Raw genomic sequence first — 27,726 nt, 5'->3', positions numbered from 1 at the left:
CTTTTGGATTTGTCCTGGGTCACAATAGCTTTTATCTTTAGTGTCATGTATATACTAAGCATTCAAAGCATAACTTTTGAGTGGCTAAAGTCAACCAAAGCTCAGAAGGAGAAATCAGCCAGGAGTTATAGAACCAGGATTTAAACACATTTATCTGGTTCTATTGCCTGTAGTCTCAAATATGTAAGCTACAGAAACTGCCTCATCATTGGCTCCTTCCTCTACACTTTGACACAAGCAAACCTATTGTGTCATCAAATAGCTGTTCTTGGATTCTACAGTCCCTCCTGTCACTATCTTTTTCTTCACTTTTCCTTGATGGTGAAACTTCTGTTTCATTTCTCAACTCTGTCACTTCTCAGCTTCTTGGAAGCGATTCCACCACCTAATTGAAGTTCTTGTCTCAAAACTCAACAAAGGCCTCCTCCTCCTCCTCCTCACTTCCCTCTATTGAGGTGTAATTGATGTATAATATTATATTGTTTCAGGTGCACAGTATTTTTGCACATTGCAAAATGATCACCGCATGAGTTTAGTTAATAGTTAGCATCCATCATCACATAGTTACAAGTTTTTTCATGTGATGGGAACGTTTAAGATCTATTCTCTTAGCATCTTTCAGATGTACAATTCAGTATTATTAACTATAGTCACAAACCTGTACATGACATCCCCATAACCTATTTATTTTTTAATTTGCAAGTTTGTAAATTATACACTTTTTAACCTCTCTAACCCATTTTCCCCACCCCTATGCCCCACCTCTGAGCAACCACTAATGTATTCTCTTTATCTATGATTTTTTTTTTTTTTAGATTCCACATGTAAGTGAGATCATACGGTATTTGTCTTTCTCTGTTTGACTTATTTCACTTAGCATAATGTGTTCAAGGTCCATCCATGTTCATCTGGCAAGATTTTATTTTTTATGGCTAAATAATATTTGTGTGTACACACACACACACACACACACACACACACGCATACTACATTTTCTTTATCCATTCATCCATCAGTGGACACTTAGGTTGTTTCCATGTCTTGCTATTAATGAACAATGTTGCAGTGAACATTGGGGTGCATGTATCTTTTTGAGTTAGTGTTTTCATTTTCTTTGGGTAAATGCCCAGAGGGATTGCCGGGTCATGTGGTAATTTTTTTTTTTTTTTTTAGTTTTTTGAGGAACTGCTATACTGTTTTCCATAGTCACTTCACCAATTTACATTCCCACTAACAATGCACAAGGGTTCCCTTTTTTCCACATCCTCACCAACGCTTGTTGGTGTTACCTTATCTTTTTCACATCTTATATCAAAATATCTTATCTTCTTGATAATAGCCATTCTAATAGGTATGAAGTGATTCAACAAATACCTTTTGTTAACTCAATCCAGAGCCCTGTTCTCAATCCTTTTTAGAAGCATGGATCCACTCTTAAAAGAGTTTGGGCTTGACTCCTTCAACTTTGGCTTGCCCAAGCTGAATCTTTACCAGAAGTTATTACTTTCTCTTAAAAAATAGAGGGAATACCAGCAAATGGTAGTATAAGTGGCTGCTTTGGGATTGAGAAGTACACATCAGTGAGGCTCTTCCATCCCTTCATATTGCTTCTTTCCTATTTGTTTGTCAAATTTTCAGATATTTATTTTGAAGGAACCTGGAGAAAGTATAAATATAGATATATACCTATAGGTAGATATATGTGTGTGTGTGTGCATATATATATATAAATATTTATGCATATTTTATATCAAGGAGGGTATTTCTTATATTCAAAGTAAACAGACTTATCAATGAGATTTTGAGGTGTTAGGCATTTTAGTGAAATGTCACTGAGAAGGTCTGAATTTTGGAGTCACCCAGATCTAGATTTGAATTTCAGAGTTTATGCTTACCTGTTGGATAGCATTGTACAGATAACTTATCCTACTTGAGCTCCATTGTCTTATCTTAAGACTTGCTTTCTAGGATTGTTCTGGATATTATATATGATGATAGATGTAAAGAAAAGAAGGTTCAAGTATCAGATAGACCTAGGCTTAAATTCTTACTTTGCCACATACGATGGAGATACAACTTCTATTACTCAGAATCTCTATGAAGATAACATGGGGATGATGTAGCTCATTGAATTATTGTTGGCTTAGGTAGGATTATTTATATAAAGCCCTTAGAAATTCTTAGTATGATTAAAAATTTGATCAGTGTTAGTTGCAGCTTCTTTCCTCTTCATCTTCAACTTCGCTCTTTTTTTTTTCTTCCTTGTCTCTTCTGCTTCTGTTCTTGCTGCTGATTAAACATTCAGCATAGAGTAGGTGCACACTAAATCGTAATTGTCTTAGCCTCAGGCATCCATTGATTAAAGAACCCGAAGGGTGGTCAGTTCACAGAAACCAGGAAAGTCATACCTCCCCAAAGGCAAAGGTAATCTTAGTGTCTTTTTGGAAGCTGATTCTAGTGATTTACTTTTCCCCACTGAAAAAATATTAAAAAGAATAAAAATTACTCTGAGCATAGATGTGCCTAGAATAATTTTTGTCTGTAAATAATTGTAAACAACTTTACTATGTTCATAATAAATAATAATAATTCATAATAATTATGTTTCTTCCATGTGGAGAACATCCAAGTCCAGGGCTTTGTCAATATTCACTTAGTTGTTAAATGTATGTATATGCATAGACACATGCATGGGTCTGACATTATGCTAGATACTTTACAAATGATCCTTAAACATTCCTTACTGTTGTAGGCGTTAACGTATCCCCATTTCACACATGTGGAAATGAAACATAGAGAGTTGAAGTCACTTCTGTCAATTTGCTTAGTGATAACACTAAACTTTGAACCCAGGGGTTTGGTTCCAAAGACCATACACTTGACTTCCATGTCTTGCTTTCCCTCCAGCATGTATAATAACCTTTGTTGGTTTAAGGGATCTAGACTTCAGAGTCCCAACGTGCCTTGATGGAAATGTGACTATAATGCATGTGGTAGAAATTTCCGTTTTCATAACCTCTCCAGCTGAATTTCTAAGCCTCCCTTTCAAAGGCAAAGATAAGCTTAGTTTGAGTCTAGACTAGACTGTCCCCTCCTGTCCTCTGACCTTTCTTTCCCTGCCCCCACCCACAGGCCCAACCATGGAAGCCTCATCAGCTGGAGAGACTGCCTCCCTCAGATGCTTCCTAAGGGAAAATGGGCGTACTGGAAAAATGAGGTCACCAGTGGCCACAGAAAGGAAATTCTGCGGTCCTTTACTCAGAAACTCACCATTAACTTAAGCTAGCATTTAGCGACATAAACTCCACAATCTTGGACAAATCTTCCACTTGAAACCTTCCCATCCGCCTCTCATCTCCAGATGTTCTCACCACAGGGGAGAGGAGTTACTATCTGTCAAAGGACAGCAGGCCTTAGAAGACAGGTCTTGTCTATTGGGTGGGGCTGGGAGCCTTGGCTAAAAGCTTCCCTTAGGAAAAGTATGAGTTCCATCCAGGTTTTCCCTTCTAGGACTGAGCGGGCCAGGAGCAACGCCTTGTAGGAGACAGGCTGAGAGGAGGATCTGTTCTCTGAAGAACTTGGATTTGTGCGAGACTAAGAAGTCCTTGGCAGTTCAAGGTCACAGGGCAAGATGCCTTGGGAAGATGACTCATGATTAGATGGATGAGGCTACTGATATGGCTGCATCTTCTCCCTGGAGTTATAACTGATGTTTCCTGTTGCTCATAATTGGTCTGCTATTCATCACTTTCACAACTGCTATCAGCTCGGTGACAGGCGGGACAAATAGTCTGGAGATAGTTTGGAACAGTGTAAGCACAATCTATCGCCCTGGTGTTGGAGAAGGTCTACTAAGATCACATAGGTTAGACATCCAAAGAGCTTCTAGTCTTCTGTTCCTCAGAGTTTGCCACTCATTCATGCATCACTTATTCATGTGACAAACATGTATGGAGTACCTGCTGTGGGCCAGGCCTTGTACAAGAAGCTTCGGGTAAAATAAGCCAAGGAAGATTTCAGTGGAGAAGACAGGCATACCGATGAATAATTCAGTAAAATATTGTAGCTCACTAGCAGATACGTTGTCCAAGTTGCAGTGGGAGCTGGGAAACCAGAAAGGGGTTTCTGGAGAAGATTGCAGTTGTTGATAATTCTTAGAGAATGAGGGTGATGTGACCAAAGGTAGAGTGGAAGAGAAGCATTCTAAGCTGAGAAGAGTTTGTTGCTTGTCTGGTTTGTGACAGGTGGTTTAGTGTCACTGGTATGTAGGACTGGGGTATACTCGGTGGTGGGGCATGAGGCTAGAAAGATTGCCATCTCTGTAGGAAGGGCCTTGTGTGCCAGGCCAAGAACAGAATATTTATACTTGCCCTTCTGTTGGTAAGAAGTAGAAACCCACTAAAACATCTGAGGGAAAAAAATTGGAGAAATTATTATAATGATATAGTGACTTCTCATGGACAGAGAGCACAGCAGAGCCCCAGCATCTAGGAAACCACTCTCAGAAGTAACTCCAAAGCCTTCCATCTCTGCTTCTCTCTCTGTCTGTCTGTCTCTCTCTCTCTCTCTAACTCTCTTTCTTATATTTTCTGGTCTCTGTGAAAGTAGCTCAGCATGCCGAGACCCCAGAGCCAAGTCTAGCTTTGTATCTCATGCCAGTTCAAGCATTCACAGACCAATGACCCTTTGAATCTAAATTCCTAGCAAAAATATCTAATCAGTCCAATTTAGGCCAAATAATGAATTTTTCTCCCACCACCCTTGGCTAAAGCAACAAGGTTATTTAGTTCAAACATGACTGCCAAACTGTTCTTTGTATCTGATACCTGAAAGGTAACTATTAAAATAAAATCCTGTAGGTAGGTTTTTATTCTCAAACCAGAGTACCTTAATCCAGGAGGGATACACTATGATATGCAAAGATATCTCCAAAGCCACAGGATAAAGAGAGACGAGATTCTTGAACAAATAGTATACAGGAATCACCTTCGAGTATATTAAATCAGATTCTGCAGCACCTCACTCGGGATTCTGGTTTGCTGCTGAGTTTGACCTGGGAATCTGAAGTTCTAATAAGTGCTTCCAGTCATTAATGAGGGAAGAGCCCCAAATATCACCCTATGAGAAACATTTTGAGGGGAAAAAATGTCATTGTTTTAATATGAAAACCAACTCAAGTCTATTGTAGAGTAGAATTTGCAATTTGCATAAATATTTAGGAAAGAGACTTCAAAGTAATTTTGTCCTGGTCCTTTCTGATATTTGGGATTCTTTGTGTGAAAAGATAAAACAAACAACAAACAAACAAACCACCATCACAACAAAAAATCCTTCCATATTTTACTGGAGGATGTAGAAAGTTTTTAAAAATCGAGAGATTTGGCTCTTAGATCTCCTGTGCTGGTCTTAGAAATAAAGTTAGCATGTGGTAGGAGCATGGAAAAGGTTTAGAATTTATCCTAAGGCCCTAGGCAGAAGAGAAATCTTCTAAGCTAAGGCCAACCAGGGGTGAAGGGATAAGAGATACAAGATTAGGGCTCTTAGCATTAGCTCATTTATGATAAACCAATTGATTAGTCAACTACTGAGCCCCTCTACTCTATGTCAGGTGCTAGGGATTAAATAATAAAGCAGACAGGAGAGTTCCAACCTCAGTTTGTACACAGTCTATTAGGAGAGACAGATGAGCAATGAAACAGACAAGAAAATATAACACAGTAGAATAAGTTTTATGACAGGGGAAGGTGGGAGAAGATGTATTACAAAGGAAGGGGTCTATTCCAGCTTTAGGGGGTTGGAGAACGTTCCCTGCAAGAGCTCATTCCCAAACAGAATTGATAGATCACTCGGTGGGGGAAATTATGGGATGGGGGAAGAGTTCCTAGAGAGGAAATAGCATGTGAATGGCCAGAGGTGAGAAAGCATGGCTGGAGAATAGAGTCTGAAAAGAGTGGTGGCAAGAGGTGATGCTGGAAGGAGCAGAGATTCGGAGGGCCCGACATCAGCACAGAGGCATCCAGATGACTCCGAGCCACCTAGTGGGATGTGGCAGGCTCTGTGGTCAGGGAGGCCAATCATGGAGGGCTCAGGTCATCAGAGTGGCCTACGGCTTAGTCTGCAAGCATCTGAATTGGATGCCTGAGGAAGATTCAACAGGAGTCTGAGCAGTATCAGTGTGAGTTACAGGTCCTTCTAGCACTCATGGTGTTGCCGGAAGGTTAGGGCCTCTGAAATAAGAATATTCAACACCCTTATTTTATAGACGAGACAACTGAGTCCCAGAGAGGGAGACTGACTTGGCCAAAGTTGCACAGTTGCTGACAGAGCTGGGATGAGCTGTCTTTCCTGAGAAGCTCTTGGCAGAGAGCTTTGTATCCAGCCTAGAATCGAGGTTAGCACAATATGGAGAAGACTCTGGCAAGTACCAGATACCAAGATGCCATGTGTGTGTGTGTGTGTGGGTGGGGGGGAACATTCTATAGACAGTGATGTTTGGGAAATGCTGCATCTTATGCATTACCTTCTTAGGGTTTCCCACTGACCACTAGTATATAAATGGCTCTGAAAAGTTCCATGTAGAGCAATCTTATCTTTTTAAATCCAGTCTTTTCCAAGTGTACTTGACCACAGAGACAACCTCTCCAACCACTCTCAATTTTTTTTTTTTTAACTTAAAATCAGCATCCCATTGAACTCATGTTCCTGGAAACACACTTTGGAGCGTTGTTCTTGCCAGTAAGGACTTAGGACTGAACAAAACAAGGTTAACCAGTCACCCTGGCTCACCCTGAGAATATGCCACGCCCCTCAAACCTCACCTGTTTTCAGTATTTAGGAAAAATGACTGGGGCAGAGAAGAAGTATTCGGTCTCGGGAATCAGCTTGGTGTTTGAATCCTAACTCTGAATTATCCTAGATTTGTGACATTGTTCAAGTCGTTTGTTCATGCTGAGCCAAACTTTAAGTTGGAACTTTTTCAAAGATTTAGTACAACCCAGTATACTGGCTTATTTCAGGATTAAATTAGCTGGAAGTGGTGATGTATTTAGGAATGGGAGGAGCTTGAGATTTAATTTTGCTCTGCCAAACATTGTCTATGTGACATAGGAAAGGAACCCAGAGTCCCTGGGGCTTTGATCTCATCCTCTGTGTAATGAGAGTGATAGAAATACCCAAATCATGGCATTCCTGTGCAAATAAAATGCTTCTCTTCCTGGAAAACAATGAGCACTGTGTCTGGCATATAGTTGTGCTCAAATCCGCTCACTGTTATTTTTAATGCGTTGAAACCTAGCACTCCGTCCTCTACCTGAGATGGATGGGAACTGAAGTATGGGGTGCACTGACAAGAAAAATAGCTCCTTGCCTGAGGATCATATAACCTTACCATCTTGTCTCTGTACATCTTGAGAAACAGACAGCTGACAGTGCCCCATGCTGGAGCATCTCAGTGGGTTGTATATTTATTTCTCTAATATTTTTTCATTAGCAGAAGTAAGTGTGGCAAGAAGGGGGGCTTGGCTGGCTTTAAATGTCTTCCCCCTGTCACCCAGATTAACAAGCTGTTCTGTTGGGCTCTCATCATTCAGGGGAGAATGGCTTGAAAAGCGAAGTTTATCCTGACAGGGGAAATTAGGTGTCATTTCTGTGATTTATGGAGCCATAGATTGAGCGGCACAATTTCTCATATAGGAAATGGGTCCTTGCCGGTTAGTATTCCTCCACTGTGTGGCCTTGTGAATAGAGAGGTCTGACTCAGAAGCTGAAAATGAGGAGCGGGACAAGGGAGGTCAGGGGGCAAAGCTTGGGCTTGGAGTTGGAGACTCTCTGCTCGATTGTGTTCTATCTGGGGAACGCTGGGCTGCTGTCTTCTCTTCTCTGGTCCTACACTTGCTCGTCTAGAAGGATTACTGCAGACGGTGAGAGCTGTAGCATGCACAAGGTGTTGAGAGGCATAGGAGAGCTGACAGATAGATGCCTTAGCACCAGGACAGAGTAAGGATGTGCTTAACAGGTGTCTCTTCCCTTCATGATACCCCTCCCTGTATTCAGAAACCACCCATGGCATGCTCATCGCCCGTGTGACCTCTTCTGCAGAAAGCAATCGGTGGGGGGGGGGGGGGAGTGAAGTATAGACTTTATTTTCTTTTGATCAGTGTTAGGTTCCCAGCAAAACTGGGCATAAAGTACAAAGAGTTCCTATATACCCCCTGCCCCCCCACAACACAGAGTCTCCCACATACCACATCATAGTCCCTCAGCACCGTGGTGCATTTGTTACAACTGGTGAACCTGTACTGACACATCTTTGTTACTCAAAGTCCATGGTTTACGTGAGGGTTTGCTCTTGGTGTGCATTCCGAGTTCTGACAGATGTATAATGACACGCATCCACCATGATAGTATCATACAGAACAGTTGAAATGCCCAAAAATCCTGTGTGCTCCTTCGGTCCATTCGTCCCCTCCCCCCAGCCCCTGCCAATCACTGATCCTTTTACTGTCTCCATAGTTCTGTCTGCTGGAAGGAACTTTTAAAGGATCTCAGACAGTACATCTAAGATAGGAAGTTTTAAAGGGGATGGGAAAACTGTGGGCAGTTATGAGGAAAAGTAAAATCCCGGACACAAATCAGGACACATTATCAGAACCAGCAATACTGTGCAGTGCGTACATAAGTTGAAGAAATTACGAGTGACAATAAGGCCCAGAGAGGGTAAATGACTTACTGAGGCCACATAGCAAGTTAGTCGGAAAAGGTTAGAGTCCCTGGGATTCTCCTGTCGCTTGGCTTTTTTCATGCTCTATCTCCTCTTCCTGTGGAATTTTATTCACTCCTGTGGCTGCTATTACATTGAACTGTGTGACATTACTGACATTTGACTTACAGAAATGGAAATTACAGATGGCATTTTCATTAGTCTATTCATATGGATACAGTGAAGACCTCAATATCTACTAAAGGTGGAGGGAATCAGCGGTGAAAATCATATTTAAAAACATGGATTGTCTCCATCAGAGTGTGTATTTGGAGGCTTTATATTTCAGAGCACAAGCTCTAGGGCCAGATTTCCTGGGTTCAGATCCCGACTGTGTCACCGACCAGCCCCCTGACCCTGGGTACAAATGTAAAATGGCACATAATAATTCTACCTACCTCACAGATTGTTGGGAAAATTAAATGAGCCGATATATCTAAAGTACTTAGAGTTTTTGTGAGGAGTAACACATGGAAAGTGTAAAAGTGCTTGGCTACTCTAGTCGGTGAGAATATTGCCCATGATGGTCATGGCTGACAGAATGGATTACAGGATCAAATGACCTGAGTTCAAGTTCTTGTTCTACCACTTTTTAATTGGTGACTTTGAATAGACTATTGCACCCTCTGAACCTCAGTTTCTTCACCTGTAAAATGGGACAGTAACAACAGAATCTGCCTTCTAAGGCAACAAGATTAAGTGAGATCATGTGTATCAAAGTGCTTAGCACACTCTCAGCGAGTGTTGTTACTATGTTTCCTGTCTAGCAGCATAGCTGATGAGTGGCTTGAACCAGGTCCAAAGGTAGGCAGCCTCATGTAGTGACTGTTACTGAGATGAGAAACTTGGTTTGTTTTCTGCCAGATTCTTGTGGTGTAAACTTGGACAAGTCTCTTCCCCTCTTTGGGCCTCTTGGTCTGCAGAATTGTGAAGATCAGCATCACCTTTCAGGAGTCTTCTAGATTTGACATACCAGGGATCTGTGGCATTGAGTATGTGCATATGCGTGTCAGAGCCCTCTAGTCTAAGGTTTGTACTTCCCTTTGCTTGGCTGTCCCTAGTTGCTACCTCCTCTAAGCAATCTTTCACCATTGTCAGAGGTAAATTACCTGTTGCTCCCATTGTTTATTGCCATGTAATCCCAGAAATTGTTGACTTAAACCAATGGTGATCATTTTATTAGTCTTTCTAATGGTTCTGGGAGTTGACTGGGCTGACCTCGGTCGTTCTTACTTGGCTCTCTCATGTGGGTGCAGTCAGCTGGTGGCTGTGGCTGGAGGTATCTCAAAGACGTCCACACTCACATATCCAGCAGATGACCCCGGCTGTTGGCTGTGGCCTCAGTTAGGTCCATTGGCTGGAATACCTCCATGTGGCCTCTCCATGTGGTCTGGGCTTCCTCACAGCATGGTGGTTGGGCCCCAAGAGTGACTATCCCAAGAGACATAATGTGGAAGCTGCCAGTTTCTCAAGACTTGGGGCCAGAAATTGAAGCAGTAATGATTCTTTTGGCTGCAGTTACAGAGTCCAGACCCAAGGGGGGAGAACCTAGATTGCATGTCATGTTGAAGGAAACATCAGCGATATCTAGGGGCATGTTTTAAAGTCACTATCCCTGCCTTCCTGCTCTGTTGCAGAATAAGAAAATTTCAGTCCCCAGACATTATTCACTTCTGTCCCCAAATGTATTCTCACACAGGCTGCTTAATTCTGCAGTCATTGATTGATAACAAGATGACCAGCCAATCTCCTCAAGATCAGGGCACACCAACAGTGTTTTATTCTATTCCCAAAGAATGGGGGCTCTGGTCCCTGGTCTCCAACTCCTCTATCTGCTGGGAAAATGAGTGATTGGCACCTCCTGCAGCCACTGTTAGTGGGTGTGCTGATGACTGGATGGCAAATGGCCTGGGTAGGTTCTATCCCAGAGGTCCAGGCTGAGCTGGAAACCATGATTTCTGCCTCTGCACAAGCACTCCTATGATGTCCTCTTCAATTCTTTCTGTGTTCATCAATCCTAGTCCCTCCTGACCAATCAAACGTGTGGTCCACAGGGGCTCAGGAATTAGTCTCCCTACAAAGCTAGGATGTCAACCATTCCTATTGCTCCTCCTCCCTCTTTCTCTAGGCACCTAGGAGCTTCTTATTTTAGACCCAAGCACTCCTCTGGCAAAAAGCTATCAACCTACTCTCCTCCAAGCAGTGATTCCAGATGTCTCCAGAAGAGATTCTCTCTCCTTCCATCCCCCACCCCAGTGCACTTTCAATGGCTTCATGGAGAGTCAGTCTTTTTATGGTGACCAATTACATTTCTGTCATCTCTTTTGCTAGAAAAGAAAAGTTACAGCAAGTATATAAGCTTAATACCTGGCAGAGCATCCTAGTACGTATCTGTGGAATTTAACGCCCATTTTGGGGACCCTACTATGTGTTGCTCTTTTGCTTAGAGCCAGGGGCACAGTGATTAATCAAATATATTATCTTGGGCTGGAGGAGTTCACAGTATAATAAGAAGGACACATAAGTAAGCAAACTGCAAGGAAATGGGAAATGGGAAAAAATTGAGAGGAGGTATAGGGACAAAATTCCTCAAGTATGGCAGGGTCCTGGTGGACAAAAGGTTTCCTGGAATTCAGCAAGGAGAAAAAAGTGGGGAAAGGGCAATACAGAACAAAGGCACAGCATAAGAGAAGGCTTGGCATGTGCCAGATCATAAAGTGGGTGCAGTGGGGAGGAGAAGGGAGAGGAGCCACAGGCTGAACAACAAAGGATTTTGAATGTCAGGTTAAGAAGCAGAGAGAGACTTTAACCAGAAGGAGGTGGGATTTTGAAGGAATCTGGGCAAGAGAGTGTACTAAGCAGGAATGTTTTAGAAAGCTGGGAGAGGAGGTGCTGAAAAGGTGACCTTGGGGCTCAAAGGCCAGTCCAGAGGCTGTGACAGTTGCCTAGAGAAAATGATTGGACAGCCACAAGACCAATCTTAATAGCACCGTGGGGATAACAAAATCCATTAAGCTTTGAGTGAGGACTTCAGGGCATCTTTTTGGTCAGAAAAATCATCTCAGAATCATCTCAAAATCAGAAACAACAAACTTGGTGTCAGCCTCTGAGTCTGATTTTTAGTGTAAAAAATACAGTCATTGTAAGTATAGAGTATGGAATTTAATTCACGGGCTCAGTGACATTCTGTATGGATGGTCCCATGTATCTTAATCAAATACAGAGTACTAAAGTTAGGATTCCTAAGACATTGTCAACATTCTAAGGCTGGAGGAGTCCCTTCCTTGGTATTCCTACAGCCTTCTCTGTGTACTACTTCATAGCATTTGAACCGTATTCATTGCGATTGTTTGTGTCTTCAGCATTACACTATGAGTCCTTTGAAGTTAGCTACTGCATCGTGTTCACCTCATTTCTTAGCATCCAGACAGCAGATGGTATGGAGTAGGAAGTTCAGTGAATGTTTACTGAACTTAACTAAACCTTCAAAAATATATCTTTTGCATCCTCATTTTACAGATGGAGAAATTAAGGCTTAAAGAGAGGAATAACTCAATAATTTGAACGAGGCAAGTTCAAATAGGAAAGTAACCATCGAGTCAGAAATAAATCTTAGTTTATTTTGATTGCTTAACATTTTTGTGGCTGTTTACTCCTCCTGCCCCTTTTGGTTTGCTAGCTAATTAGCCAGAAGTTGGAAGCATTTCTTTGTTATGAAAACGAATGATCATGCAAATGTAGTCCTTACCCTTGTTTAAGTACAGGATTTGTTTCTTCAGTCCCTGCACTGACTCAAAAGCCAGAAGTCAACAATGCCTCCAGTGTAAGGTTTCATTTTCCTCCGAGAACACACAAACACACACACACACACACACACACACACCCATGCACAGGCACGCAAACAGAACATAAGCACGTGATTCAAACAGAGCAGCTGAAAAGGATGTTTTGGATGAAATCTTGGCATTTATTGTTGCTGTGTGACCTGGGGAAGTCCAGGATGCCAGGATTCTCTTCCATGCTCCTTTGTGAATGGGGATAGGACCTCTATCTCAAAGGGTAATTTTACGATTAAATGGAGGAATAGAATCATTTCATCACAGAGTTGCTCTCTCACCGTGGGCCAGCCAGCTAGCCTTTCTGAGCCACTGTATCTGATCTGTCAAATGGATTAGATTAGATGATTTACAGAATCCCTTGAAGCTGGAACGTTCTATGATTCTCCTCCCCTGGGATCTAATTGGATTCGGGATGGGATGTTGCAAGGGCTGGAGACAAGGAAAGAGTGATGCTGCCCTGATGCCTTGCTGGTTTCTGCTGCCTAGCCAGGGCTCCCTCTTTGATGTAGGCCTTTTATCAGGGTATGTTTGTGCTCTCTCCAGGGTTTGCCTGGCCATTGCACCAGTCCCCATTCTGTTCCTCATGGTTTGGGAAAGAGCCAGTAGATGAGGAGACTCGCAGGCAGGATTTCTTCCCAAGAGCAGCTTGGATGGTGAAACTCACAAAGTCCAGAGAGATTTCCTGTTTTGTTTTCCACAAGCTCAAGCGACTCTTGATTACAAAACACACACACAAAAACAAAAACACATACACAAACAAAACAGGATGTTCTCTCTCCTCTCATTGCTAGAGTCAAAGCAGTCTCTTACCATCTGGGTCACTTTCATCCATGGCCCCAGATTTCACCATTATGGTAGTAAGTAAGCCCTTAGTACTAGCTGGAGATGTTACAGAATCTTATGCCCAGAGCCATTTTGCACGTTAATTGTAGTAAAGGGGAACCTGCAAATGGAGGAAGGAGGTCCATCAGTCAGCATGACCTCATGTGATCCCATTGCTTTCTGTCCTCAAGAGACCCCAACCCCCACCCCCACCCCCACCCTGTGCTGGTAGAGCAGCGGACATTTGTTTCTAACATAGGTTCTGATTTGTAGTAGGAAGAGAGCTAGGTGCATATGCAAATGTTGAGAGAAATATACTAAAAAAATATTGTTGTTCACTTGAAATTTGAATTTAACTGGGCATCCTGTATTTTTGTTTACTGACTCTGGCAACCCTTTAAGGGCAACCCTAATGCCCTTAAAGTGTATGCTGTATTACATGCTTCATGAACATTAGCTTTCACTGTAATTCTTTTTTGTTTCTTTATTTAAAAAAATTTTTTAATGTTTATTTATTTTTGAGAGAGAGAGAGAGACAGAGTGTGAGCAGGGAAGGGGCAGAGAGAGAGAGGGAGACACAGAATCCAAAGCAGGCTCCAGGCTCTGAGCTGTCAGCACAGAGCCCGATATGGGGCTCGAACCCACAAACCATGAGACCATGACCAGAGCCGAAGTTGGACGCTTAACCTACTGAGCGTCCCAGGTGCCCTGGTCTTCTTTGTTTCTTTAGATCATTACTCTAAATTCAGGATAAATTAGTCATTTGTTTATTCCCTAGTGGAGAATATGGGTGAAAACACACAGCAGGAGTATTGGGGCCTCCTCATCAGAGTCACTTAGAGAAATGTGGTAGAGGCTAACACAATAGCATTCTTGTTTTGTTTGTTTTTTCCTCTAAAAAGCTTTATTGTTTCCTTTTGGCCTTTGGCTTGGGAAAGGGATCTGGGGTGGTTAAAAGGCTGCCTAATGGTTGCAGGGAGAGGCTCAGGCAGAATCTCTGACACCAGGGGGATGTCAGGGGAGGGTCCTCAAAGGCTGCTGGGCTCCAGTTGCTTCTAGTTGTGCTTCAGGGTCAACCTTTCAAATAAATACTTGCCCAGCCCAGCTAGGGGAGCAGCGAGCATGATAAGGTGAGTCAGGTGGTCACCATCTTCTTGATAAGTTTCACCTCCTCATCTAGGAAGTGGTTCTCCAGGAAGTCACAGAGATGGGGGCTTGCTTGGGCAGAACACAGGGCAGGCAGCTTCAAGAGGGCCTGGTTCAGGTTCTTCTTCAGAACCTCCATGGTGTCAGAGTTTTTCTCCACTCATCTTGGAAAGGCTTTTGAATGCTTTGGAGGAGGGCACGTTTTGCCCTTCAAGAAGCTAGTTTTGCATCTTCAAGAAGCACTCAGTGCCTTTGCATTTCTGCTCAGCCGACTTGCAGAAGAAGTGGCGCATAGCCTCCTGAGCTACACTGTCAAGGTGGAAATAGAAGCCCAGAGAGAGGTAGGTGTAGGAGGCCCACAGATGCATATCGACCCTAACCCTAGTGGTTAGGGCTAACGGTGGTCAATGGCAGCCTCCACGTTGACAGAATAACTCTGAAGAATCTGAGAGCTCGTGTTTGTTTGGCAATAAGGAGCTAAGCTCAGAATGCAGTGTTGCCTGGTCCTGGAGACAGAGGATGGCTGAGAAGATGGTTCTGAAGGTTGTGACTGGAAGAGGTTGGAGGGTGGTCAGAGGCTGGAAGAAGGGGTGTCCCTGGGTCTGTTCTGGCCGAATACTATTGAAACAAGAGGCAGATCTGCAGGACAGCCACGCACGGTGTGACAATAGCATCCTTGCTACTTACCTCCTCTTGTATCTGTGTGTTGGGTAGCTAAGGAGGCAGACCCCAGACCTACTTTACACAAACATGTTACACCTGAGTCTTTTGACAACGTAGGATGGAAAAAGTGACAGCTGGGTAATCAGGTGTCCTTGGTTATAGGCAGTGTGACACTTTCTTAAAAACTGAGAACAAACTGAGGGTTGATGGGGGGTGGGAGGGAGGGGAGGGTGGTTGATGGGTATTGAGGAGGGCACCTTTTGGGATGAGCACTGGGTGTTGTATGGAAACCAATTTGACAATAAATTTCATATATTGAAAAAAAAAATAAAAAGTACAAAGAGGCTCTGTGCTGGCAGCTCGGAGCCTGGAGCCTGTTTCCGATTCTGTGTCTCATTCACTCTCTGCCCCTCCCCCTCTCACACTCTGTCTCTCTCAAAAAAGTAAATAAAAATTTAAAAAATTTAAAAAGTACACAGAAAGTAACAAACATAAAAGCAAAAGAAAGGACATAGAGTCTGTTACCTGGCAAAGAGAAAAGAAATCAATGCTCTCTAAGTTTAAAAAAGAGCTGAACCCTCAGTGCCTTGAAACATTAGTGTAAATGGAGTGACTACAGCATGAAGCACACCTGAACCTGAACATGAGCTTGATGATGTTTTTCGGTGTCCATTTATTTATTCAGTAAATATTGACTGGATATCGGTGCTGGGCCCTGTGAGAATACTTGTGTGAATAAGGCATGGCCTGTACCCTTGGTGTGATCAGAATCTGTTGGATGAGACAGGCAAGGGAAGGTGACAATAGGTGTGGTCTAGCGTGTTATGGCGTCCACAAGAGGGGAATGATTCAAGACTTAAGAATTAGTCTCAGAATAAAGGGATATTTCCTTCCTTGGAGTACAAGGAAGGGGAGTAGGGAATATTCTAGCAGGGAGAGAAGAAATCTTTTTTTTTTTTTTAATTTTTTTTTTCAACGTTTATTTATTTTTGGGACAGAGAGAGACAGAGTATGAACGGGGGAGGGGCAGAGAGAGAGGGAGACACAGAATCGGAAACAGGCTCCAGGCTCTGAGCCATCAGCCCAGAGCCTGACGCGGGGCTCGAACTCACAGACCGCGAGATCGTGACCTGGCTGAAGTCGGACGCTTAACCGACTGCGCCACCCAGGCGCCCCAGAAGAAATCTTTTTAAATAAAAACACAACGAGGCACATTGCAATTCTATAGAACGTTTATCATCATTGAGAGGAAGGGTCAGCAAACTGTGGACCTAGACCAAATTTAGCCTGCTTCCTGTCTTTGTCAATAACGTTTTATCAGAACACAATCATGCGCATTCATTTAAAGTATCTCTGTCGCTTGTGGGCTACAAAGGCAAAGCTAAGTTAGTTGTGGCAGAGACTACCTGGCCACAAAGTCAAAACTATTTGCTATCTGGCCCTTTACAGAAGGAATTTGTTGTCTCCTAACTTAGAGCACGCTTTTCATAGGAATTTACTGTGGTGAGAATGTTAGAGGTGGCATGAGGGTGGACATTAGCATGTAAGGGAACATCACAGGAGTGGTGAACGATGAGCCTGTGGAAGCCATCAGGAGCTAGAGTAAGGAGCTTAGGCTTTATCCTGAGGGCCTTGGGGGGAGCCTCTGAAGGTTTCCACACGGGGAGGTGAGATGGACCAAGCATCTGCAAGAAGTCTGGTGACTTTACTTACTGTGCTAAGCACTGAGTAGTGTGTAGAATTGTGGAATCCTTATGTGGTACACTTGAAACTAATATAACACTGTTAATTATACTTCAATTAAAAAGGGGTGGGGAGGGGCAGGGCCTGGGCCCAGACTGTTTTCATGAGATCCCAGCTCCATCACGTTACTGGCTGTGAACCTCAGACAAGTTATTTCTGTGGACCTCAGTACTCCAATGGGTAGAGTGGGAAATGACGATAATAATAATTGTGATATCGATGGCATGGGGTGGAGAAGATTACATAATTTAATTCAGGTAGAGTGCTGGGCCCCAGAGGAGGTTCTCAGCAGTTGCTGTTACCACTGTCCTGCCTCAGTGACCATTCTGGCTGCCTGGGGGAGAGAATGGCTCAGAATGGGAGAACCTGGTGGCAGAGTGTTAGGTCTTTGGGAAAGACATGGTGGCCTGTGCCTAGGTGGGTTGCTCTGAAGCTTGGGTCAACTCTGGTCCCTGGGATCTTCACTCTCAATCTCTCCACCATGATCCTCATCATCTCTTCTGCCCTTCTTTATTCCAGGCCTTCAAGAGCGCACTGATGAGCTCCTACTGGTGCTCTGGAAAAGGGGATGTGATCGATGACTGGTGCAGATGTGACCTCAGCGCCTTTGATGCCAGTGGGCTCCCCAACTGCAGCCCCCTCCCACAGCCAGTGTAAGTATGTGTGCTTGGTCCCTCTTCCTCTGGCCACCCCTTTCATGGACTCACAGTCCTGTCCCCGAGTGCATCACCAGATCCCTGAAGCCTCTGTGACCTGCCTCCTCCTTTGAGAAAGCGGAGTGTTTGGGGAGAATAGAAACCAGATTTTTTCAATGATCCCCTCCATTTATCATTACTTCCGCGCTCATCTGTTTAGGAGACGTTTACTGGGCACTGACAGCTGCTTAATCAGTTCCTGTGTTGGTCACTGGGGCTACTCAGGTAAGGAGGGTGTAGAATGTTGTCTAAGAAATGTCATTTAATTCATTCATTCAACAAATAATTTTTGAACACCTGCTGTGTGTCAGGCACTGGGGAATTCATCAGTGAGCAAGACAGTCTGTGCACTTAGGGAGCTGACCCTTTAGTGAGGGGATAGATATCAAAGCAAAAACAGGAAAATATGATACAACTCAAAAAGCTAATAAATATATGAAAGAAAGACAAAGAGGTGCTAGGAGAGAATAATGTGGTTGGTGCATTAGTTGGAGGGGAGGGAGGGAAGCCTCTCTGAAAAGACCTGAATCAGAGTAGTTTTCCAGGCAACAAATGGCACCATCGTGGTTCAAGCAAAAGGAGGAACACATGTGAAAGCCCCAATGTGGGAAATTCAGCATTCAGGGAAGTAAGAGAAGATCATCTCAACTGATGCAGTGTGATTAAGACAGTGCTGTGAGGAGCATAGGAGAGAGAAGCAAGAGCCAATGTGGGGGAACCTGAGGCCCATAACATCCCTTTGTGTGTGTTAGGTAGATTACACCATAAGATAGTTCTTGAAGAGGTAGTGTAATGGAAATAGAGAAGGAATCTCGGCTGGGCACAAGGAAATTACCATCATAGTTCTGTGCCCAACATGCTGTGTGACTTTTCACAAATAGTTTTTCTTTTCCTTGCTTCCCTACCTGTGAAATGAGGTGATTAAACTTCCCAGCCTCTAAGGACTTTTCCAGTTCTGACCTTCAATCGTTGTGCTGTGTCGTAACTTATAAAAGGATTCTCTGGGACTCCTGCCCTCTCTGAGGGAGTGTTGATTTAAAGATGTTATAGATCTGAATGATCTGTTGGGGGATTGGAGAGAATGGCAGGAAGGTTGAGGCTACTGTATCTGAAGGCACTGTGAATTTAATTAACAACGAAGCATCATTGATAATATGGTTTAGATACATGGAAAAATCAATTTTCTTTGAGCATATATCATATGCTTGGGTTAATTTACTGGATCCCACACTGATCCTGAAAGGTAGCTATTCATAACCCTGTTTTATGGATAAGGAAATGGAGACTGAAAGAGGTATAATGAATTGCCAGAGTCCATACAAAGGCTTGTTGGTGGGTTGAAACAGAATTTGAGCCTAGGGTGAATCCTGTGCTTTTAATCTTGAGATATGCACACACTTTTGGAGCCCAGACAATGCTGACTGGGAAATGATCAACCTTCCCCGTCACCCTTTCTAGGCTTCGTCTGTCCCCAACAGTAGAGCCCTCCAGCACAGTGGTCTCCTTGGAGTGGGTGGATGTTCAACCAGCTATTGGGACCAAGGTCTCTGACTATATTCTGCAGCACAAGAAGGTGGATGAATACACAGATACAGACCTCTATACAGGTAAGTAGGAAGCCCATGACTTCGCATTTTGTTGGGGTGGTGTGACAGAGGAGAGAAATGGATTTGGAGACTTACTGTCGTCTGATGTGGGAAGGCATTTGAGATTTCATTGTTTTGTGATTGTCACCTGGTGCCCACACCTGTATGCCTTTTTATATGATTTTTCAGTGGGGAAAGATATTAAATTGTAGTTGGAAAGAATTTCTGATTCTCTGAGATGGATCATTAAAGTCATATATCAAAGTGTTAATTTAGAAAAGGATTTAACCTTTTCTGCTTGGAAAGGCCTACAGGTCACATGTTTGAATAACAGAGTCTGTAAGCATATAATCTCTGGGACGGAGATAAAGAAACTCAAGGAATTGTCTTTTCTAGTGTGACATACCATCTCTAGTGAGATAGCTGTCTTCAGTGGTGGGGAAGAGGGATTTGGAAATGATTCACACATTCAGGAGGAGATGAGAAAAGGGACTCTTCAGAGTGCTACATTTGGTTGTGACTCTGAGTTGCTCTCCTTGAATTCTGAATGTCTGATAGAGCCAGGAAGCTGTGCCATCCTGGAGATTGGCTATGTGGGGGCGGGTTTGGCTTCAAGGCAGGCCAGGAGTCTGGGTCTGTGGTAGTCAGGCATAGGCTGACTGTATCTGAAGGCACTGTCAATTTAATTAACAATGAAGCATCATTGAGAATATGGTTTAGATACATGGCAAACTAACCAATTTTCTGTGAGTGTGTATTGTATGCTTGGGTTATGCCCAGTCATCACTGGAACCAAGTGAAGCCTGGCCCACAGGGACCCCTGGAGCTGTAGGAACTGGCAGGCACCAGGATGGGTTGGAAGCTTGAGTTCGTGAGAGCCTGGTGCCGTGAAAGCTTCTGGGGCCTCAATAGCTCTTGGTGAAGCCACGCACACACTTCTCTCTCCTTCCACAGGGAGGATTTCTCTCTCTGAATTGGTCTGTCCCATCTTGGGGGAGGTTATGATAGTGAATCTTATCTTTCTTAACCTGCTTGCTATCGCTTTTCCTGTTTTTGTGCCTCACCCAAGTGCTATAATCCCTTACCTAGAAACTTTAGTTCTTGCGGACGTATTTTTCTGCATGGCTACCTGTTGAAATTGATTTGGGGAGGGCGGTGGTCAGAGGAACAAGTGCCGTCATTTTTCTAACTTCACTCTCCAAATGATTAGCAGCCTTGCTTACAGATCAAGTAAATGGATCCCACCCAGAGAGGTGTGAGATTTTTCCAAAGGCCTACAACCAGTACCTAGTAGAGTCAGGCTTTATAACCAAATCTCACTCCAGCACCGTGCTCATTCTTTATGTAACATCAGACTTCATGATGGAAGACTGAATACTCGTTTGCTGAGAGATTTTTGTTTTGTTTGAATTAGAAATGGATGTTGAATTTTCTGCCTATTGAAATGATCATATAGCTTGTTTCTTTGTGAATATGATAGATTACATTTAAAAATATGACAAATTACATTGATGGATTTCCAAATGATAAAAAAAAAACCCTTACATTTCCAGAGTAAGTAAATCCCACATGGTCATGATGCATTATCTTTTTTTTTCTTTCTACATATTGTTGGATTTGATGTGTTAAAATTTTGTTGCGAATTTTTTGCATCTATGTTCCTGAGAGATTCTGATCTGTAGTTTTCTTGTAATGCTTTTGTCTGTTTTTATTATCAGGATTAATTCTGGCCTCGCAACGTAAATTTGCCCTCGCAAAATATTTCCTTTCTTTCCCATTTTCTAACAGTTTGGGTAGAATTAGCAGTATTTCTTCCTTAATTATTTGATAGAATTCACCAGTGAAAAAACCTGGGCTTGGAGCTTTCCCTGTAGGAAGGTTTAACTACCAATTTAATTGTCTGATAGATACAAGGCTATTCAGATTATAGCTTGTGTGTTTCAAGGAATTTGGCCATTTCATGTAGGTTATAAAATTTACTGGCAAAAAATTGTTCATAACATTCTATAATTAGTCTTTTAATACCCATGGAAATTTAGAAATTATAGCGATCTCTCTCTCATTCTTGATTTTGGCAGTTTGCCTTTCTCTCTCTCTCTCTCTCTTTCTGATCAATCTGGCTCAAAGGTTATGTAATTTATTTACTTTCTCAAGCCATTCAACTTTGGTTTCATCTGTTTTCACTATTGTTACCCGTTTCGTTATGTTCTGTTGGGATCTTTATTATTTCTTTTCTTTGGCTAACTGGATTTAGTTCACTCCTCTTTTTCCTGGATTTTTAAGGTAGTAGCTGAGGTTATTGTTTTGAGATTTTTCTTATAAGCATTCCCCCTAACTACTGCTTTAGTGGCTTACCAATTTTTGATAGAGTTTTCATTTTCATTCAAAATATATTCTAATTTCCCTTTTGTTTTCTTCGTTGACTTATGGATTCTTTATGGCTACTTATTTAATGTTACTTATGTTCCAAATATTGGGGATTTTACAGACATCTTTTTGTTATTGATGTCACTATATATCAAAGAACATAATTTTTATGACTTTAATCATTTTAAATTTATTGAGACTGGCTTTATGGACCAGAATCTGTTCTGTCATTATTTTCAGCATCCACTTTAAAACTCTTAAGGACTGAGAACAAACTAAGGGTAGATTGGGGGGGGGTGAGGGGGAGGGGAAAATGGGTGATGGGCAGGGAGGAGGGCACTTGTTGGGATGAACACTGGGTGTTGTATGGAAACCAATTTGACAATAAATTATATTAAAAAATAAATAAAATCTTTGATCAAATGTAAAAAAAATAAATTCCATTTAGTTATCAAAAATAAAATAAAATAAAATAAAATAAAATATATTTCTTGTAGGCAACATATATTTAGGTCTTTTGTATATATTTTTTAAATCCAATTTGACACTGTTACCTTTAAATTGGGGTATTTAAAAGCATAAGAGACTCTTAAAACCTGAGAACAAACTGAGGGTTGATGGGGGTGGGAGGGAGGGGAGGGTGGGTGATGGGTATTGAGGAGGGTACCTTTTGGGATGAGCACTGGGTGTTGTATGGAAACCAATTTGACAATAAATTTCATATATTGAAAAAATAAATAAATACATAAATAAATTGGGATATTTAGACCATTCATATTTAATGTGATTTTTTTTTTTTTTTTTTTTGGTCAGGTTTAGGTTTGTCATCTTGCTACTTATTTTCTGTTGTCCCATCTTTCTTGTCTTTTTTTTCTTTTTTTCTTTTTTTGGATTGAGTGTTTTTATGATTCCTTTTTATCTCCTTTGTTGACTTATTAACTATATATCTTTTTTTATTTTAGTGGTTACTTTAGTGTTTATATATGCATAGTCAGCATATCATGATATACCTTCAAAGCTATTATACCACTATATATATAGTATAGGAACCTTATAATAGTATATTTTTATTTCTCCTCTCCTAGCCTTTATTGTACTGACATACATTTTGCATATATATATATATGCATGTTATATTCTATAACTTGTCATTATTTTTCCCTAAAGAATAATTATATTTAAAGACCTTTAAATAATAAGAAAAGTAATTTTATTTTTTTAAGAAAAAAATAATTTTATATATTTACCCATGTAGTTACCATTTTTGCTGCTCATCATTCCTTCACATACATATTTTCATCTAATTTCATTGTCCTTCCTAAAGGATGTCTTTTTCTATTTCTTACCTTTCAGATCTGTTAGTGATAGATTCTTTCTGCTTCTGCTTTTGTAAGTTGTTATTGCTGGATATAGAATTCTAGATTGACATGTTTTTCTTTTAGTAATTTAAAACTGTTGCTTCTCTGTCTTGCTTACATTGTTTGCATTGAGAAATCTGCTTTTATTCCTACCTTTGACCCCCTGTATATACATACCATTTTTGTCCTGTGGATGCTTCTAAGATCTTCTCTTTCGTCCAAGTTTTGAGCAATTTTATTATTTTATTGTGCTTGAGGTTCATTGAGCTTCTTGGATATAGTTCTATATATAGTTTATAGTTTATAGTTCTATCATGTTTATAGTTTATAGTTTATCATGTTTATAGTTTATAGTTTATAGTTCTATCATGTTTGGAGATTTGGGGGCCATTATTTTTTTTTTATTTTTTTTTCTTCCTGACCATCTTTATTCTCCTTCAGTGACTCTAATTTTATGTGTTTTTTGGCCATGTGAAGTGATTCTATTTTTATTTTTTTTAATTCTTTGTTTAATTTTGGATGGATCTTCAATACCTTCTGCAAAGTCTAACCTATTTTTGACCCCGTCTGGTAAATTTTTCGTCTCAGACATTATAATTTTCATCTTTAAAAGTTCAGTTTGGGTCTTGTTAATATATCACACACTTTAACATTTTTGACATATAGAATAGAGTTATAATTGTTTTAATGTCTTTATATGCTAATTCTAATGTCTGAGTCAGTTTAAATGGATTGGTTTCTTTCCTCATTATGGGTTGCATTTTCCTGCTTCTTTACATGCCAGGTAATTTTTGACTGGATGCCAGACATTTTTATTTTTGCCTTGTTGGTGCTGGATATTTTTGTATTCCTATATTTTTTAACTCTGTTCTGGGACACAGTTAAGTTACTTGGAAATAGTTCTATTCTTTTGAGTCTCACTTTTAAGATTTGCTAGCTGGAACTGGAGCAGTGTTTAGTCTAGGGCTAATTATTCCCTACTACTGAGGCAAGATTCTTCTATGTGCTCCACACAATGGCCTATGAATTATGAGATTTTCCGGTATGGCTGGTAGGAACAGCCACTATTTTTGGCCCCTATATGAACACTTGGCAGCGTTCCATCTAATCCTCTTGAGGTAGTAGTTTCCTCACCTACATTCATTAGTCAGTACTGTGGTGAGTGTTGAAATGGGACCCTCCACAGATCTCTTCATTTTTCTCTTTGTGTAGCTCTCCTCTCTCCATTCTTTTATCCCTGTGGTCATTTTTGATCTCTTCAGACTGAGAACTGGATCTTCTCAGTGCAGGGAATCTTGCAGGCCTCCCTCTCACTGCACAGTGATCTGGAAACTCTAAAGGCAGTAATCTGGAAAATTTTAAGGGCTCACATAATTTGTTTTCAATTTCAATCTTTCAAGATCTCTGACTTTTGTTGCTGAGTTCCAGTTTGAACATTTGTTTTATACTCTTTCTTTTCCTTTTTTAATTTCTTTATGTTTCAGGCAGCTGGGGAAATTAATCTAGTGGCTGTTTGTCCATCTGGTCCAGAAATGGAAATCCAAGATTCTTCCTTCTGATTGTCTAGGAACCAATGCTCTGATCCAAGAACTTATTTTCTTTCTTTCTTTCTTTCTTTCTCTTTCTTTCTTTCTTTCTTTCTTTCTTTCTTTCTTTCTTTCTTTCTTTCTTTCTTTCTTTTATATACATGAAGCTTACTTGTTTTTAGTTAATGGTCTGAGGTCACCCCACACAGATATCATCCCTTCTTCTTCCTGCTGTCACTCAGAAGTTTGAAGGTAATGACATAGCTACTTCCATCTTTATAGGTTCTTCTAATCCTTTTTTGTGTGACTTGACTTTCATTATCCCCATTGTTCAGCTCTTGAATTTTTTAGTGGGTAGCTGTCTACAAAGAAGAAGATAATGACTTATTTCTGTATAATTTGGAATCCTCCCATAGTGCCTGACCCACATAGATTTTCAATGTTAATGAATTGAGTTGTTCATGGGTAGATATCAATATATGTATGTATATGTGTATAGATATAGATATTTAGTCTTACATAGCCCTAGAGACTAGCTGAGTATATAATGAGCCTTCTAAAATGTATCATGGTCAACTGATGCTATGGATGATTGGGGGCTATCTGAAGCAAAAACTTTTTTTTTTTTTTTGCCTCTATGTCATCTTTACCATGTCTCAACCATCTCGAAACTTCACCTGGCTCAAATTTAAATATTCCAGCTCATCTGATTGAGTTTTATCTTAGAGGATAGAAGCCTAATGAAGGAGTATGGACTTTGGAAAACTTGGCTTCTGCTTTCAGTTTCCACCACTTTGCACTGAGAAATCTAGGGCCAGTCATAATCTTTTCTAGGTCTCAGTTTCCTTATCCATGGAATGGGAAAAATAACAATCACTGAACATGCTACCTTCAAGATTGAAGGTAGTAAAGTTCTTGGGACACAGTAGGTACTAGTAAATTTTAGTTCCTTCTCATTTCCATGAATTAAAAACAATGAAAGGAAAATTAAATGTTCAGAAGAAAACAACAAAGTAAGGTGTAAGACTTGTTTTGGATGGAGAGTTAGGATTACTCACACACTTGGCCAGGTGAGGCCAGAATAAGGAAATGCGGGTTTTCTCCTTTGATCTCTGGATTTTCACCAACAGCCGAGTCCAGTGCTGGAATTATTTATTTGCAAGCTCACGAATGTGTGTGCACTGATATACATGCGTACGGACTCTTTCTCTCTTGCCCTCTCTCTCTCTTTTACACACACAAACACACCACACTTTATTACTGCCATCTGTTCCATATCTTTTTGAACTAGCTGTTGAAATGCTCACTCTCCTTCCCTGTCTCCTTCCCCTGCCCCTCGCCCCTGGGTTTGGCGCTCTCTTTGTTTCTTTCAGAGAAGCCATTGCTCTGTCGGTTCTGGGACTCTATTGGGAAAGCCAAACATAAGTAGCCTCCTGTTCCAGTTGTTTTGAGCAGAAACGGGGCTTGTTTTGGGGAGTGGCTAAATTCCCCACACACTAACCTGTCATCGATATTAAAAACAGACGTCTGGTTCTCTTGCGTGGCCTCACCAGAGAAATTGGCACGGGTTTCAGCCTTTTGGGCAGGAGGGTAGGAATATGAAGTGGGGGCTGAGGCACAAGCATATTTAATAAAGTCAAATTCCTTGGTTGACTTATAGAGGAATAGGCGAGGAAAGGGTAGGGACTTGACTGGAAGTGGCACGTAGGATGAGCTAGTAGTCGAGCTGGAGATAAAATGGGAGGGACTCTGGTTTCTTTCCCTCCTTTCCCTGCCAATTCCAGTCATCTTTCCACCAGTCCATATTACCTCTAGTAGGCTGTGCCGTGCTGAGGCAGATGGAAATTAGGGCATAGAAGGTGTCTGTTTGTCTGGGCATGATGAAGTATCAAGCCACCTGATGGCAGCTGGAGGGCTGTCACCTTATAGGGAATGTAGACCTTTAGAATCATCACTACTTTGTCTATTTTCATATATGTCAGCTTCTGTGAACCCAGAAGTTCAGAGTATAAGGACCTTAAGCATGAGTCCAGCTCCCTCATTATAAGGGTCAAAAGAATGAAGACAAGAAGGGGAAGGGTCTCACTCAGTGTCATAATCTCCCACCACACCCCCCTGAACTTGCCTGGGTAATCTGCTGGATTTTTTTAACCTTCTAAAAATCAGAAACTTCTCTCTCTTTCCATGGGCTTTCCAACTTTAACTTGTTTGATTCAGGCTTTGGCCCCCACAGAGGCAATAGGGCCTTTACACCCCCAGCCTCCTCATGGAAAGCAACAACATCTGGAGCTGGTCAGTGCCCTTTGCTGTCCTGGCATCTGGGAGCCTGCTGGGCTGCTCCCCAGTTGATCAGTACCAGGCTCCCCTTCTGCCAACTCTCAGCTTTTGTGTGTGTTTCCTCCTTTCTTTGTCCTTTCCTGACTCTCTCCCTCCCTCTTTCTCTTTCTTTTTCTCCCTCTGTGTGTGTTTCCTCTTGATATCTTTCTGTCTCTTCCTTTGTCTTTTTCACTTCATGTCCTCTTCTGTCTGTGTCTCGCACCATCTTTTCTTGTGTTTGTCTCCCTGAACTGGCTTAGGTATAAACTGCTCATATAAATTCCTCTAGATCTGGGTCACGAATGATGTCTAGAATGATGAGAAGATGTCTCCACCACCCCACCCCCATTCGATATCTTCTTTCTCCCAATTTCCATTAAGTTTCTATTAAATCTAATCTACAACCGAAAGACAACCCCCCTCTCCCCTACACGCACTATCCCATCTTAGACCTTAGACTGAAGACCTTCTCAGGTGAAGGCAAGCAGTTATAGAGGTCAATTTGTGTGGGGGGATAACTGAAGGCAAGGGACAACATGGCCCCAATTTCCCTAGGAGCTGAGAGGATGGTGGCAGCAACATCTGTGATAGAACTGTTGAAAAAATACTGTGGAGATTACTCAGAGCTTCTCAAGCAGCGTCGGCCATGGCTCAGCCATACTCTTTGAGAAGCTAGAGGGGCCCTTATCCGCCTGCCGTCTGCCTGCTCTGGACCAGCTTGAGGGAGGTGATGTCATTGGAGACTGGGCCTCACTCCCTCAGCTAGAGTGGAGGAGAGGAGGGGGGATGAAGAAAATATGTTTTACAGGGTGAGGTACAAACCGACATGACTGAAAACATCTGGAACTGATATTAGATCCTCAGAAAACATTTCTGTCACTACAGCTGCTCTTAGGATGAGAGGTTT

The 27,726-nt window shown here is 41.7% G+C and overlaps 1 protein-coding gene across 4 annotated transcripts in view; it reads left to right on the top strand.

Annotated features, from left to right (window-relative positions):
- Window positions 1-27,726, top strand: part of ASTN2 (astrotactin 2) — an 879,885-nt gene that overhangs the window by 707,693 nt on the left and 144,466 nt on the right. For all 4 annotated transcript variants that reach the window (XM_045469026.1, XM_045469024.1, XM_045469025.1 and 1 more), the window contains 2 exons: window positions 17,491-17,624; window positions 19,125-19,273. In XM_045469026.1, coding sequence (XP_045324982.1) covers window positions 17,491-17,624; window positions 19,125-19,273 — 283 coding nt within the window. The remainder of the gene's footprint in view (window positions 1-17,490; window positions 17,625-19,124; window positions 19,274-27,726) is intronic.

This window comes from Leopardus geoffroyi, chromosome D4 (genome assembly GCF_018350155.1).
Source record: "Leopardus geoffroyi isolate Oge1 chromosome D4, O.geoffroyi_Oge1_pat1.0, whole genome shotgun sequence".
Lineage (NCBI taxonomy): Eukaryota > Metazoa > Chordata > Mammalia > Carnivora > Felidae > Leopardus > Leopardus geoffroyi.
This window is presented reverse-complemented; position numbering and strand designations above follow the sequence as displayed.